Source organism: Micropterus salmoides, unplaced genomic scaffold (assembly GCF_014851395.1).
Source record: "Micropterus salmoides isolate LMB-PRFRI ecotype aquatic unplaced genomic scaffold, ASM1485139v1 Ms_hic_scaffold_23, whole genome shotgun sequence".
In the NCBI taxonomy this organism is placed as follows: Eukaryota; Metazoa; Chordata; class Actinopteri; order Centrarchiformes; family Centrarchidae; genus Micropterus; species Micropterus salmoides.
The window spans coordinates 16,756,554-16,769,520 of NW_024041484.1; the positions used below are offsets into that span (position 1 = coordinate 16,756,554).

At 39.7% G+C, this 12,967-nt stretch overlaps 1 protein-coding gene across 1 annotated transcript in view; it reads left to right on the forward strand.

Annotated features, from left to right (window-relative positions):
• Positions 1–12,967, forward strand: part of snd1 (staphylococcal nuclease and tudor domain containing 1) — a 204,344-nt gene that overhangs the window by 49,932 nt on the left and 141,445 nt on the right. Inside the window, exon 16 of the mRNA XM_038739206.1 lies at positions 10,593–10,702. Within this exon, the coding sequence (XP_038595134.1) occupies positions 10,593–10,702 (110 nt within the window). The remainder of the gene's footprint in view (positions 1–10,592; positions 10,703–12,967) is intronic.

Consider the following 12,967-nt stretch of genomic DNA (forward strand, 5'->3'; position numbering starts at 1 on the left):
TCTCGTCCTCGTGCGAAGGTCACTTCCTTCAGTGTCCTCCAAGCAACTCACTACTGTCTTGGGGGGCGTCAGGCGTTAGTTGCTGCCATATGAAAGTTCATTGGAATATCCAATCCATAAAAGTGTGTGTGTGTTGGACCAAATACATTTTTTGCCAAATTGAGATTCCTGCCAGCTCAGAGATCAGAGTTTAAGCCCTCCCCACATCTCTCAACAGGCAACCCTGACAGGGCAAGGGCTTAGCTGGGTATGCAGCCCCAACCCCTTTCAAAACACAAGGGTTGGCATAAAGCATGTGTCCCCTTTGACCTCACCTTTCCAACTCTGGCTCTCTGCTAAGTGTGAAAAAAACTTCTTGCTCTACTCACCTTGTGCTTTATATGAGCTCGTCTTCGTCAAATTTGATGAATATCTTTTGATTTTGGATTGGTGATTGAATAAAACAAGCAAGTTGAATTCATTACCATGAGTTGTAAGATGTTATAGCAGGGATTTTACCCTATTTCTTGACATTTTAAATACAAATTAATTAATTGAGAAAATTATTGGCAAATGGATGATTAATAAAAGGTTTACATCCAAGAATGGGTCCATACTTGTAGCATTTTTTTTACCCATGAGAAAAGAAGAGTAGTTTAGGGTAAGATGCAGATGGGATGAAATATAGACTGTTTGATAGCAGGTCTAGTCATTTATTTCAGCTCCTTGGCTGTCCTGACAGTTTGCGCTAGTAATAAAAACATTGAGACTATCTTTGGCAGGCAACAATGATTTGCACATCCAACCCAGATCATGGGAATGGCGAGAATGCTTATCCCTTCCACAGTGGATGATACTTTTTGTTATAGTTGCAATACAAATCTGTTTCAATCAATCTCCATTTTAGTCAGACATTTGCCAGCCATACAGTTCCTCTCCATTTCCAGTTAGACAAACAGCATACAGCAAAACCGAGATTCAGTGTGGCTGAATCGTTGATGTATTAATTAATTTAGTAGGTGCTTTTGATTGTCTTTGCAATCCACTGATGGTTTTCGTTATTACGTTGTTGTTGGTTTTTTTAAATTTTTCCGCTGCCTGCTACAAGATGTATTGACATGACCCCTGCCCATAAGCAGTCTGCATATAGGACCAGCTAAGATTTTTTTTAAGCAGTGATTTGTGTTTGACAATTCCCTTTTTAATGAGAGTGCTTAATGTAAACACACACAACCTTGTGTTCAAGAAGATACCAGGTGGTTGTGAGATGGTGTTTACATAGTCAGTCTACTTTTGGAGTAATTTTATTCGAAGGTTATTAGCAAATCGTAAGAAGCACATTAGAGCTGATAGCCCCCGAGCGTATTTGATTAAGGTCGTCCTCAGAAGAAAAGATTCATCTGCTGGAAATGAGACGACACGTATTGTCTTTAATATACACATTAGGCTGGATTAGGCTTGATTGATACAAATGATCCCCTTTCCCATTTTGTGTATTTTTACATTCTGTCTCCAATTGAGAGTCCTGTGTATCATGGGAAGTGATCTCTTGTGTGTGTCTCCCTGTGGGGGTGTGAATGCTTTTTCCTCATCTCATTGTCACCTTTTTCTTTTACCCCTCTTTCATCTTGTGTTTTTTTCTTTCAGAGATGGGATGTTTATGAGATAAACTATTATGTTTGGTGGGTCGTGACCTAAGTGTTTCTGTGCATGTATGTTGTTGTATACATTTATGTGATAACTATTAAACCTTTAACCATACATGAAATCAAGCCCTGAGGCACACACAGCCCCTTTTTTTTATCTCTCTACCTCTAATCTCCAAGTGCTTCATATCTTCTTCCACTTTCTCTTTCCTGTCAAAGTTATCTTTCCATGTTTTCTTCAACCTTCTGCACCACGGGCTGCGTTTGAAATGACGCAGCCATGATAAATTGGCTGCCCCAATGTTTTCAGCTGTGTATGAAACAGCAGAAAGCCTTTGGACCTTTTCTCTTTAAACTACCACATATCGGTAACTGGTAATGAGGTGTGTTGAGAGCAGAACTTAGAATACTGAGCATATCTGAAACATGCATAACTAACATTAAATGGGGCTCTCATCATTGAAGTAGCATAGTAGTTAGAAGTATTGTACACTGTACTGTTTCTTAATTTTAAGATATAGTTATGCGTAGCTTGAATTGAGTATGAACGAAATATATTTTTATACGTTGTAAAGATTCAGTTGAAAGACATGTAGAGACTGCTCATGTTAAACTCAAATCTATATGCATGCATATAGCAAAGACTTGCAGTAAGCCTTCATTTATAATGTCCTATAATGCTATGATTTTAATACTTTTTACAAGGTCAAGTATTATTGTTTTATAATTGCCCCGTTCATATTGTATTAAAGGTCAAAAGATGTTTTCCGTAAGCGGAGCTCTTTCATGCTCAGTAATTGTTGCTCTGAATAAATATTGACCAGATGCAGACAAAGAGAACATATTCAGAGGATGCTGCTGTTGAAACAAGTCTTGCATTAGTCATTTGTTTCATTAGCTGTGTTCTCTTGATACTGTATTCATCATGGCCAAGTTTTTAGTCTTCAAAAATGTCGTAGGAGGCTATTGAAGAATAAACTGTTTACAGTAGAGCTGCAAATGAAATCATCCCAAGGCAGTAAGTGATGTAACACAGCAAGTCAAAATTATAATACCAAAACCCAGTACTTTGAATCTGAACTACTAGCTTGCTTAGCCAGCAGCGTTGTTCCCCTTGTTTTAGCTTTATTTTTTGTCCTAATTTAATACTGAGCCCCACTCATTGCAAGGACTTATTTCTCCAGTGAGGCACCTGAAAGCCTCAGTATCTTCCTTGCACATAGTCTCCTTCCCTTTCCAGAGTTTTCCTTGATGGATAAAGAAAGTGCTTTAAGTAAAAACGGGGGCTGAGGAAACAAAGGGTAGGAAGAGAAGCCCATGCTTCAAAGAAGGCCGGAGGTGTTCTTCAGGAGTTGAAGTTCCCTTTCCTCTCCTCCCACATCACCTTTCCTTTCTTCTCTACTCACTTGCTGGCCTGCGTGGTGTCACTTCCGTATGCAAGTTTGATAGAGGGTAAAGGAGTCATCCTGTTTCTGAAAGGGCTTTTACACAGGAAAGGGATTTGAGTTTACTGGAGAAGGCTGATGAAAGAAGGAGGTGAAGTAAGAGCTGTGGATGCAGAAAGGGAAGGGGGATGTGGTAAAGGGAAGACAAAAAAGTACAAATGATGCGAAGAATGTGGGTATAAAGGCATGTTGAAGGGAGACCAAGCAGTTAAAAGGCTGTAAAACTTGACTAGCTTCAGTATCTTTTACAGAGTTTCCGACGGAGGCCACGTCAGGTGAAGTGTACTTTTAGAGTTACTCAGAAAGGTATGTTGAGTAGCAGTCTGTCAAAAAGATGAAACACCAATCACTCGGACACAAAGATTTACAGTGTCAGCAAGAAGCATTAGCCATCGCAGTGTGTGGCTTAGTGTCGTTTGTCTGATTTTTTTTTTTTTTATATCTGAGTGTGTATTGCTGTGTGTGCGTGTACACCTGTGTGCTGGAACACTTCCTGCAGTATGTGTGAGTGCAGGAGATGGAAAGATGGTGAAGTGGAGCAAAAAATTTGTAGACTTGTTCCCTAAAAATAAGTCTGTGTGCAAAAAAGAAAAAGTTCAGCATAGCATCAAGTCATTCAGGAAATGTCTGCAAATAAAATGTTATTGTGCTCGACTGTGACCTCTACAGATTAGTGTCCTTGTGTGTGACTGCGCCGTTGCATCTCATTGAGATTCACACATTTATTAGAAACCTTGGGGCCAGGTCATTTTGAGGCCTTGTGACACATTTTAACATCTGGCACAAAAATAAAGTTGCTAATAAGGAAGAGACATTAACTTAAGCTAATAACATTTAATTGTCATTACATTTACTATACTAGAAGCTATAATCTTAAAAGTAAACATGGGCTATGAGCTGCATCAGCCTGCAACAAATCGGTCATCCACCATAGCTGCTCAGAGACCTGGAAATATTCTCACATCTAACCTACAACTAATACTTAACTTTTAATAAATAACAAATTGAGTTTGCTATGCACGACAAATAATTGATTGTGAATTTCATTATAGATTATTATGCTGCTGTCTAGTGAAGGTGACATTATATATGTGCTTCAATGAATTGGGCCCTGCAAGAAACTTGTTATATTTCTGAGCATTAGTAACTTGTGACAGGCCTTCCTTAAGCCTACACCTCATTATTTTGGTTGCTTTATCCAACCAGCTGTGCCTAGACAACAGACCATGCCGCAGGGTAGGGCTGCAACTAATGACTATTTTGATAGTCGATTAATCTATCAGTTATTGAAACGAATAATCGACTATTCTGATTTATGATTCGCAAAATGACACAATGCCTGTCATTTAGCTATTGGCCTTTAAATTAAACCGGAGGTTGTTTTAGGCATGTGCTTATTAACAGTCAAGACAATAAAATAAATACTGCTTTCAAAAATGCATCTTTTAATGAAGGTTTCTATTGCAGTAACAGAAAGTTCCACTGAAATCACGTCCTGATAAGCAGCTGATCTGCTGTTTAGTGACGGAGCAGCCGTCACGCCAATACTGCAACACACCAGGACAATAACGTCATGCATTACATTTGCCACAACGTTATGTGCCTCCTCTTTAGATGCTCGGGTTTTTCCAGGAGAGCTCAGCTTTGCTGGAGTTCACTCAGTTCCGGCTGAGTGAAGAGTGAAATGCTGCCACACTGGATGTTTTAGGTTGTGAAGATGTTAGTGCAGCTCTGATGTTGTTTTAGTAACTTTACTGTTCACTTTACTCTGTTAAGCTGACTGCATGGCTATGGCTTGATGACGAAATTCTTTGGCAATGAATTTAATAATTAGTTAATGATTAGTTGTTGCACCCCTACCGCTGGGTAGCCTTTAAAATATAAAGCACCATCTTCATGAAAATGAAAGAGATGCTGAGATTCACAACGATACTCATTTATGCTTTATTTTTACAAATCAAATATTACAAATAAGATTTAAGAAATCCCTCGGCATGGTTGTGTGTGATCGTTGCTGAAGCCTCGTTTGAGGTAATGAGCCTTACATTAGAGTGCTGTAGTGAGACAATGCTGAGACAGGGGAGGGATTGAGAGGATAAGAGAGGGATAGTTGAACAATTCTCAGATTTGTCCCCAGCAGTATGCTCTACCTCCAACAACCCTCTTCTACCTCTATATCTTGTCCACCCGTACCTTTCACCCACTGCTGAACTTCCTGCTTGGTACTGACTCGTACACAGGCAGGGAGAGGGATTCAAAGAGGGGATGGACACCTGACAGTTGCTTAAGGGGAGGGCGGGGAATATTAATAGCATGACGCACAAATTTAAATGGAATGATAGTGATATGGCTGATGGAGGATAGAGAGTATTAGAGCTGAATTAACACATAAAAGCTGGGGAGATGCGCACATTTAGGTCTTTTGTTTATTTGCCTGTCGCAGTGCTAATTATGTCCTGTCAGCAGACTGTCAAATAAAACAAGAATTGGTAACTTAGTAACATTAAAAAGATGGACACTAATGGCATTCAAACTGAGCTGACTGGATCCTGCAAGTATCCATTTATGTCTTCAGACATGTGAAAGTAAGAGCTCAGAACGTCTGTCAGGTTATGAACAAAAAGTCAGAGGCTAATCAGTGTGCACATTACTAGTATAGGAATTCGTGATATGATGCATGTTTGTATAAATTGCAGTGATGACATGAATGCACATCCCCCCCCCCCCCCCCCCCAAAAGCCCCTTTTCCTACAAGAGGAGGCTCATTATCTCAGCTTAGTTAGCAGCGGAAGAGAGGTCGACTCAATCCTGTTCCTGCTACGTTGGGTCTACTGAAAACATAAGAAATATAATAGAAAAGAAATTGTCTTGCCAGAAATGAATGCATATGAATTCATCCAATTAGTTTTGGTTTTTGAGTAGAACTACAACTAGAATGAAGATCTTTCCTCCATAAGAGATCCATTTTGTATGTGTCACTTGTACATTTGTGTGGCACATGCTAGCATTGTTTATATAACTGCATCTTAAAGGCTGGGAGTATTGGATTACTTTTACAATATGGCAGTCAGATTATGAAACGGCAGTTAGAGGAGTAGTTTGACATTTTAGGTAATACATTGTGTTCGCTTTCTTGCCAAGATTTTGATGAGAAGGTTGATTCTACTCTGGCATCTGCTAGTTAAATATGAAACTGGAGCCAGGATGTTAGCTTAGCTTAGCACAACACTGGAAGCAGGGGGAAAGGGCTACCCTTGCTCTGTCCAAAGGTAAAATCAAACCTCTAAAACTCAACAATTAACACTTAGTATCTAATTTATTTAATTCATACCAAAAAAAAAAACATGCTTTGATCTTCAGACACAAATATTGCAGATATCTGCTTGTCTACCTTTATGTCAAATACAGAGAGTATTGAATGGGTGGGCACAAGAGGTGGTGTGCAGAGACTTAGCAGTACAGTAAGTACTTAAACAAAACAGGGAGTGGTTGCTTGTGGAATGGTTGATATTAAGAGCTTGTAAGACCAAGAAACAATTGGAAGAACAGCGCTGAGAAGGTATAAAGAAATAAAAGTATCTTGTGTGTTTCTGTCACAAGGTGAGGAGACTGATAAATTTAAAAATATAATAGATATATTTCAGTGGAATAAATTCTTTTGCGTTTTGATATGGACAGTGATTGTGGATTAAAGACGGGGACACTTGCTCAGTCTATGCAGATGGAGGAAGTAACAGTTTTTGGGGTGAGGAGGATGAACTATCGCTGTGTATGTATGACTGAGCTGTGTGTGTTTGAGGGGGCAGGCAGTATTTCATCAGGCAGCATGATCACTCTGAATCACAGATTAAAATGTTACATCTTCTCCACAGGGCTTCCCCACCCCACTCTGAGCCCGAGCTCTACAGAGGGGAAGAGGAAAGAAGCATGGTGGGACAAAGGGAGGGGGTGGAGTGATACAAACCAGTAGCATTATTAAAAGAAACGGTTGGTGGCTTGTCGTCTTCTAGGTGTTGGGCTGCGCAATTTGCAAACAAACAACATAAATTGATTCATTAATCTGTTCATTCAGCTGTGCATTCTTTTTGTTTAAAAAATCATCCTTGCTAACTGTGTTAATTCTCCAAAACCTGACACACTGTCACACACTTTCAAAACGAGACCTAATATCCATGCCTCGCAAATGATATACCACATATGATGATTGACATGAGGTATGGTGGAGTGACATGTGGGCGTGTGCTTCAGGCCAGTGTGAGGACCAGCACTTACAAGAGGCTGTACAACAGTGATATGTGTGTGTTTGCCTATGTGTGTAGTGCGATGTCACTAGTGATCAGTGTATGTCTTGTTTGTCTGTGAGATCAGATAAGATGGATATCATGTAGTTTGACCCAGATGTTTATCTTGGTGTCAGGCGCGAGTCATGTGTCATGGTGCTGGTTAAAACTGGCTGTGCTAATTGACTCCTTGGCTTGGTTTTAAAAGCTGCAGGGAGGAGACGACAGTACAGTAAGTGTGTGCGTGTGAGTAGCAGGACATTGAGTGCAGTTAGGAAAACCCGTAGGCCATTTGAGAAGAGTGTGTCCGTGTGTATTTGACTGTGGATATGGACTTATGTTATAAGAATCTTATTTTTGAGTGGCGTTTTGCCTTTATTGGACAATGGTATGTGCAGATGGAGGGAGAGAGGATGACATGCAGCAAATGACCATGGGTTGGAATCGAACCCGGGCCGCTGCAATAAGGCTGTAATGGTATGTGCGCTACCATGTGAGCTACCTGGCAGTGTATTAAGGTTTTTTTGTGATGTTTTTGTCTTTTTAAGAGGGCTTTCAGTGGGTTACAAATTGTTGCTGAGACCCTGGGACAATGTCCTATACAGTTAAACTGTGTATTACATTCCCGTGTAGTTTTTTTTTTTTTTTTTTTGTGTAGTATTTACCCTTCCCATTTGTCTTTCCTCTGGTTGTTTTCTCTTCCTTTATTCTGCATCCTCCTCTTCTCTTTATTCTGGCACTGTTGTATCCTCAGTGTCCCACGTGGAAGCCCTGTCCTGGTCTACTTCTATAAATACTTTGAGATGATCTTGGCCATCAGTGTCTCCTCCTCCACTCTTCAGGGGGCTTTTATATTAAATGTTTATTAAATGTTTGAATATAGTAGGATACATAATAAGATACTCTCAATAAAAGAATATACAACCAAAATCTGATGTATAGAACAAATGTTTACAATAATATTTCGTAAGTATTTTTCTAAAACAGTTCTTTATTAAATGAGTGTGTTGCTGTTAGGCCTGCGTGTTTAGTTAAGTGGTTCTTATTCAATCTCTCTTTTTATAGGTCTTGGTCATTTTAAGCACAAAAGCATATCTCAATTTTGCAAAATATTACAGCTAGAGTGGGGGGAATAAACAAGTGGTTTAGTACGAAACAGAAATTCGCATGTCTAATTGGTTTTAATGCTCCCCGCTTGTATGCTGTAGACCTTCTTTATGTCTCACAGAAGGTTGACTCAACAGTTCTCTTTGGTGCTGACTGTCCTGTGAACTCATTTTGCCTTTCCTGGGTCATTTTCCCTTCTCTGGGGGATTGGGACTGGTTATACTAACAATAGTGCCAGTCACACTTTTGGCTGGCTGTGGTACTCTTGTAGTCAATTACATAATTGGTGACAGTTATCTGGGACTGACTCTCATTTTATCTTGATCGTTTTACTTACTGCTAACAAACTAAGAAAAGACAAAACATGCCAAGCACAAAAAACCCTAAAACCACTGTGAAATTTCCTGTGACAGTGTTCAAAGAAATATTCGATTCAGCTTTTTAGCTGTTTATCCAAGTCTAGTTATGTATTTAAAAGTGGCATCAGATAAAACCTCTACAGTGATTTAGCATTTGGAATTCAGTGAAAAGAATGAGAATACAAATGTGGCTTGCAGAACACATTCCTGCTAGTACTTGCTGAAAGAACAGCAGCCAAGGTTCAAACACACCTGGTACAGTGTCCCATATTAATGTATTGTATAGCACTGATGTTAAGCTGTAAGTACCAATGAAAAATGTGTATTCTTAAATGGGGAACAAATCTTACAACATGAAGGCACTTTTTACAGTACGGACTGTGCCCCAACCTAAAAAGCATATAAACTAATACATTTAAGTACACATATCTATTCTAACCACTTTATTTTTTCCTGTCACTGCGCACATTGGATCAAGAGCAGCATTTCTTTGAGTGAAAATGCTCTTTATATAAATACATCACTAGCCAAAGTAAACCCAAGGGAACACATGAAGAACATGTCACACTTGCATGATGCATAAGTACATTTCAAAGCCAGAGTTGTCTTACTGTAGGTCGACCATGCTCTAACCATTGAGTCAACTGGATGCCCATGCACATCTGATTTTACTTCTGTCACGAGTCCATCCTGAGGCAGTATATACGCGTATTTGTCTTGCCAGTGAAGCTCATTAAATTCAATATGGAGAGGAAGGGAAGACCTTACGAGAGAGCTGTTGCTTTATTTGTACAATGCTAGAGGGTTTAACTCCCACCCGAAACTGCCATTAGGTTACTCAGCATAAATCAATACAGCACCAACCTGCCTGCTAGTGTGCTAATTAATTCAAGAATATGAAGAGAACAAGAACTTAACAGATAAACGTATAGCTAAGTAAAGGTGTGTTTTTTTTATACTCAGTATTTTTTTACGGGCATGCCTTTGTGTATGCCTTAGCATACATGCATGAACATACAGTATATCAAGAGGAAAAAGAAGTAAGTTTTAGTGCAAAACTGTCTTTATGGGTAAAATCAACACACGGATGCAGAAATTCTCTTATGTGTATATTCCTTTTGTAACATACACCTCCTTTAATCACAGTATTCTTTTTAAACAGGGCGAACATGTAGAAATATAGTCTCACAGAGCCTTTACACCCTATTGTTCTTATATCCACCACCTCTGCCCTAAAGCTTATCCATTCCTGCCTGAACTCTACAAGAAAGCCTCTGAAAATCTACTAAAGTTGATGTTGAAGGGTCCCAAAGACTCAAATTCCAACAAGACGTATTTTCAGTGGAAATGGGTTATACAAAAGCCCTTTATGCGCTCACGATTGACCCCTTGATGACCAATTATCCTTTGAGTGCTGATGATAGTGCAGTCGGTTAATGTGTTCACTGATGTGCCTTTTGTGAAACAGCATGGCTAAGCAATTTTTGACCTTGCCCTATTAAGAGGGATGAGAAGGATGCTTGATGTGACATCAGTTATTTGCTGTACAATAGGTCCTGAAAATTCTGTATACAAATCTATTCACTGACTTGTGGATATTTATAGTAATTCCTAGAGTATTTCTGCATTTTTGGACAAACAAATTCATGTATGTCTCCTGGTCTTTTTGGCCTCATCAAGCCAAATAATGTTAAAACCATTGAGGACATCCTGCTGTTCTTTTGATTGGCTGCTGTGCTGACCTTTAACTCCTGCTTTTGTGTTGTCTTTGACTAGGTATTGAATGTCCACGCAGTTCCAGAAATATGCCTGGAGGGATGCAGGTGGCTGAACCCTTCAGTGACGAGGCCATGCTGTTCACCAAAGAACTGGTGCTGCAAAGGGAGGTAAGGAGAATCTGGCCCTGGTTTAATCATTTTCTAGTGTTTCAGTGCCCATTCCCAATGTTGGTACCTCCTTAGTGTTCTGCAAATTTAGCACCTATATTGCTTCATTTTATTTTCACACTCACAGTTTAGCCTGCTTTGATCACAACCTCATTTTGGTTCAGAGATGTGAGAAGAATAATGTGTATTATAATTTCAGTAACAGTTACTGATAACCACAGAAGCTACTTTGGCTTGTAAAGGCATTTTCAACACGTATTCTGGCTTTGTGTTTGCCACATTGTGAAGATCCAAGCCCAGTTGAGCAACACATATTAAATCTTTTTTTTTTTTTGTAATTTGTTTATTTAAAAAATTGGAGAAAAATAAGCTAACCTGTCAAACGTTTAATGAAATATACCAGTGATTATACCCACATTTGATCTTTACCTTGGCTTTTCAGGCAGTTTGTCATTAACATAACTAAGCACAAGATTTAGCAGATTTGTACTTCTCTAACTCTTGTAGTAAAGATGGGATTTCTCTTATTTGTTCTAGATAATTTTTGGAAAAAACAGAAAAATCCTCTCCAAAAACAGAATTGCAGTTTTACCTTTTACAATTTTTGATGTCAAACTGACAAGCCAATGTCATGCCAAATCGGACCCCAGACTTTAATAAGCTGATTAAATTGTTTACTCCCAAATGAACTTATTTACAAAATATAAAGCACAGTGCTTGTACCTTGAGTGCTGTGAAATCGCAGCAAAAATCTGGACAAAAGTGGCCAGAATCAAGTTGGCTAACCCCAAAACACACACACACCCACACACACACACACACACACCCATCACATTTAAGGAAAGCTCACCTGATAGTGGATCAGTGCTCCTGGGCTTTAGAAAACTCCATCCACTGTGTGCCTGTTCATTCACATGCTAATAGGTTTTTATAAGAAGCAGTGAACGGACCAAAGCCATGATGGAACCAGCTATAATCCCACCACCACTTATCCAGGCCACACACTCCCTCTCTTTTACTCCCCACTCTCCATTCCTATCTTCGTTTTTTTGCGTAGGGTGGCTGACTCCAGTGTCCTCTGGTGTTTAATTGTCATGGAAATGTAGCCTTGGCCAGCGTTGGAGGTGTACTAGTGTTAGTGTGTACATGTGTGTGTCTGTGTGGTGAGCCAGTAGTATAGGCTGGCTGAAGAAAACCGTTGCTGTGAAATTATTCATGCAAGCAACCAGTGTATTTTGATTGACACTGACACAAACCTCCCCCCACGAGACAGTGCAGAGGTTCTGTAGCAGGTAACATGTTGATATGAATTTTGATTATTTTTATATATGCACTAATGCATAACGAATCAGATTTATAACATGTGAACACATGCTTTGCCACACTCCTGCTTAGTCTGTCCTGTATGTGCTTAGATTTAATTAAGCATTTGTTATCATGCACATAACCTCTCTTGTCCATACACACTCTGGCACACACACTTTCTCACACATTTTCTCCCTTGCCAGTCATTGGTGGTGTCAGCAAGTTTTTCACAGGTAGGTGGGAGTTTGCAGGCAGGACCGAGCCATATAATGAGTCCTGAGCCCAGTGCGGGGGCTGGCTGGCTGGCTGCGCTGACCCGCTGTTATGGGCTAATATGAACACAAACACACACACTGTCAAACGGACACATTGGAGGAGATAACAACACAGTTAAGCATTCACACATAAAAGCTGTCACTTTTCCAAGGAGAAAAAAAGGCGAAATCATTACCCAAAAAAAGTTACTGGTTGAAAATATTTGTGAAAAACCAGCTTGGGCGTTGTACTTCTGGTTGACTGGCTTTAAGATGTTTACTTAACAAATTGGAACATGGACCCCCCCCCCCCAAAACATACAATACACACACACAACTAGCTGAAAAACAGTCAAATGACAGAATGCCTGACACTGAACCAGGATAGAGTTGCATGAGAAAAACCTAGATTTCTCTAGATTTAGTAGCAGCAGAATGAAAGACATGAGGTAGGAGGGGGAAAAAAATGAGTCTGTGCCCTTGATCCATCTCTTCTCTCCCCCTCTCCCTTTCCCTGTGCAGCATAGCGAGCGTGACCTAAACAGGTTATTAAGGTGTGTCACACTCGAACATGAATATGGATAATTTGATTTCATTAGCATAAGAGTCTGCTGTTGATTCCACTCTGAATAGCATCTGATTCTGCGAGCCCCTTTTTAAAGCTGCTCAGAAGATGGCCTCACGTGAATGACATTTGATTTGGGTT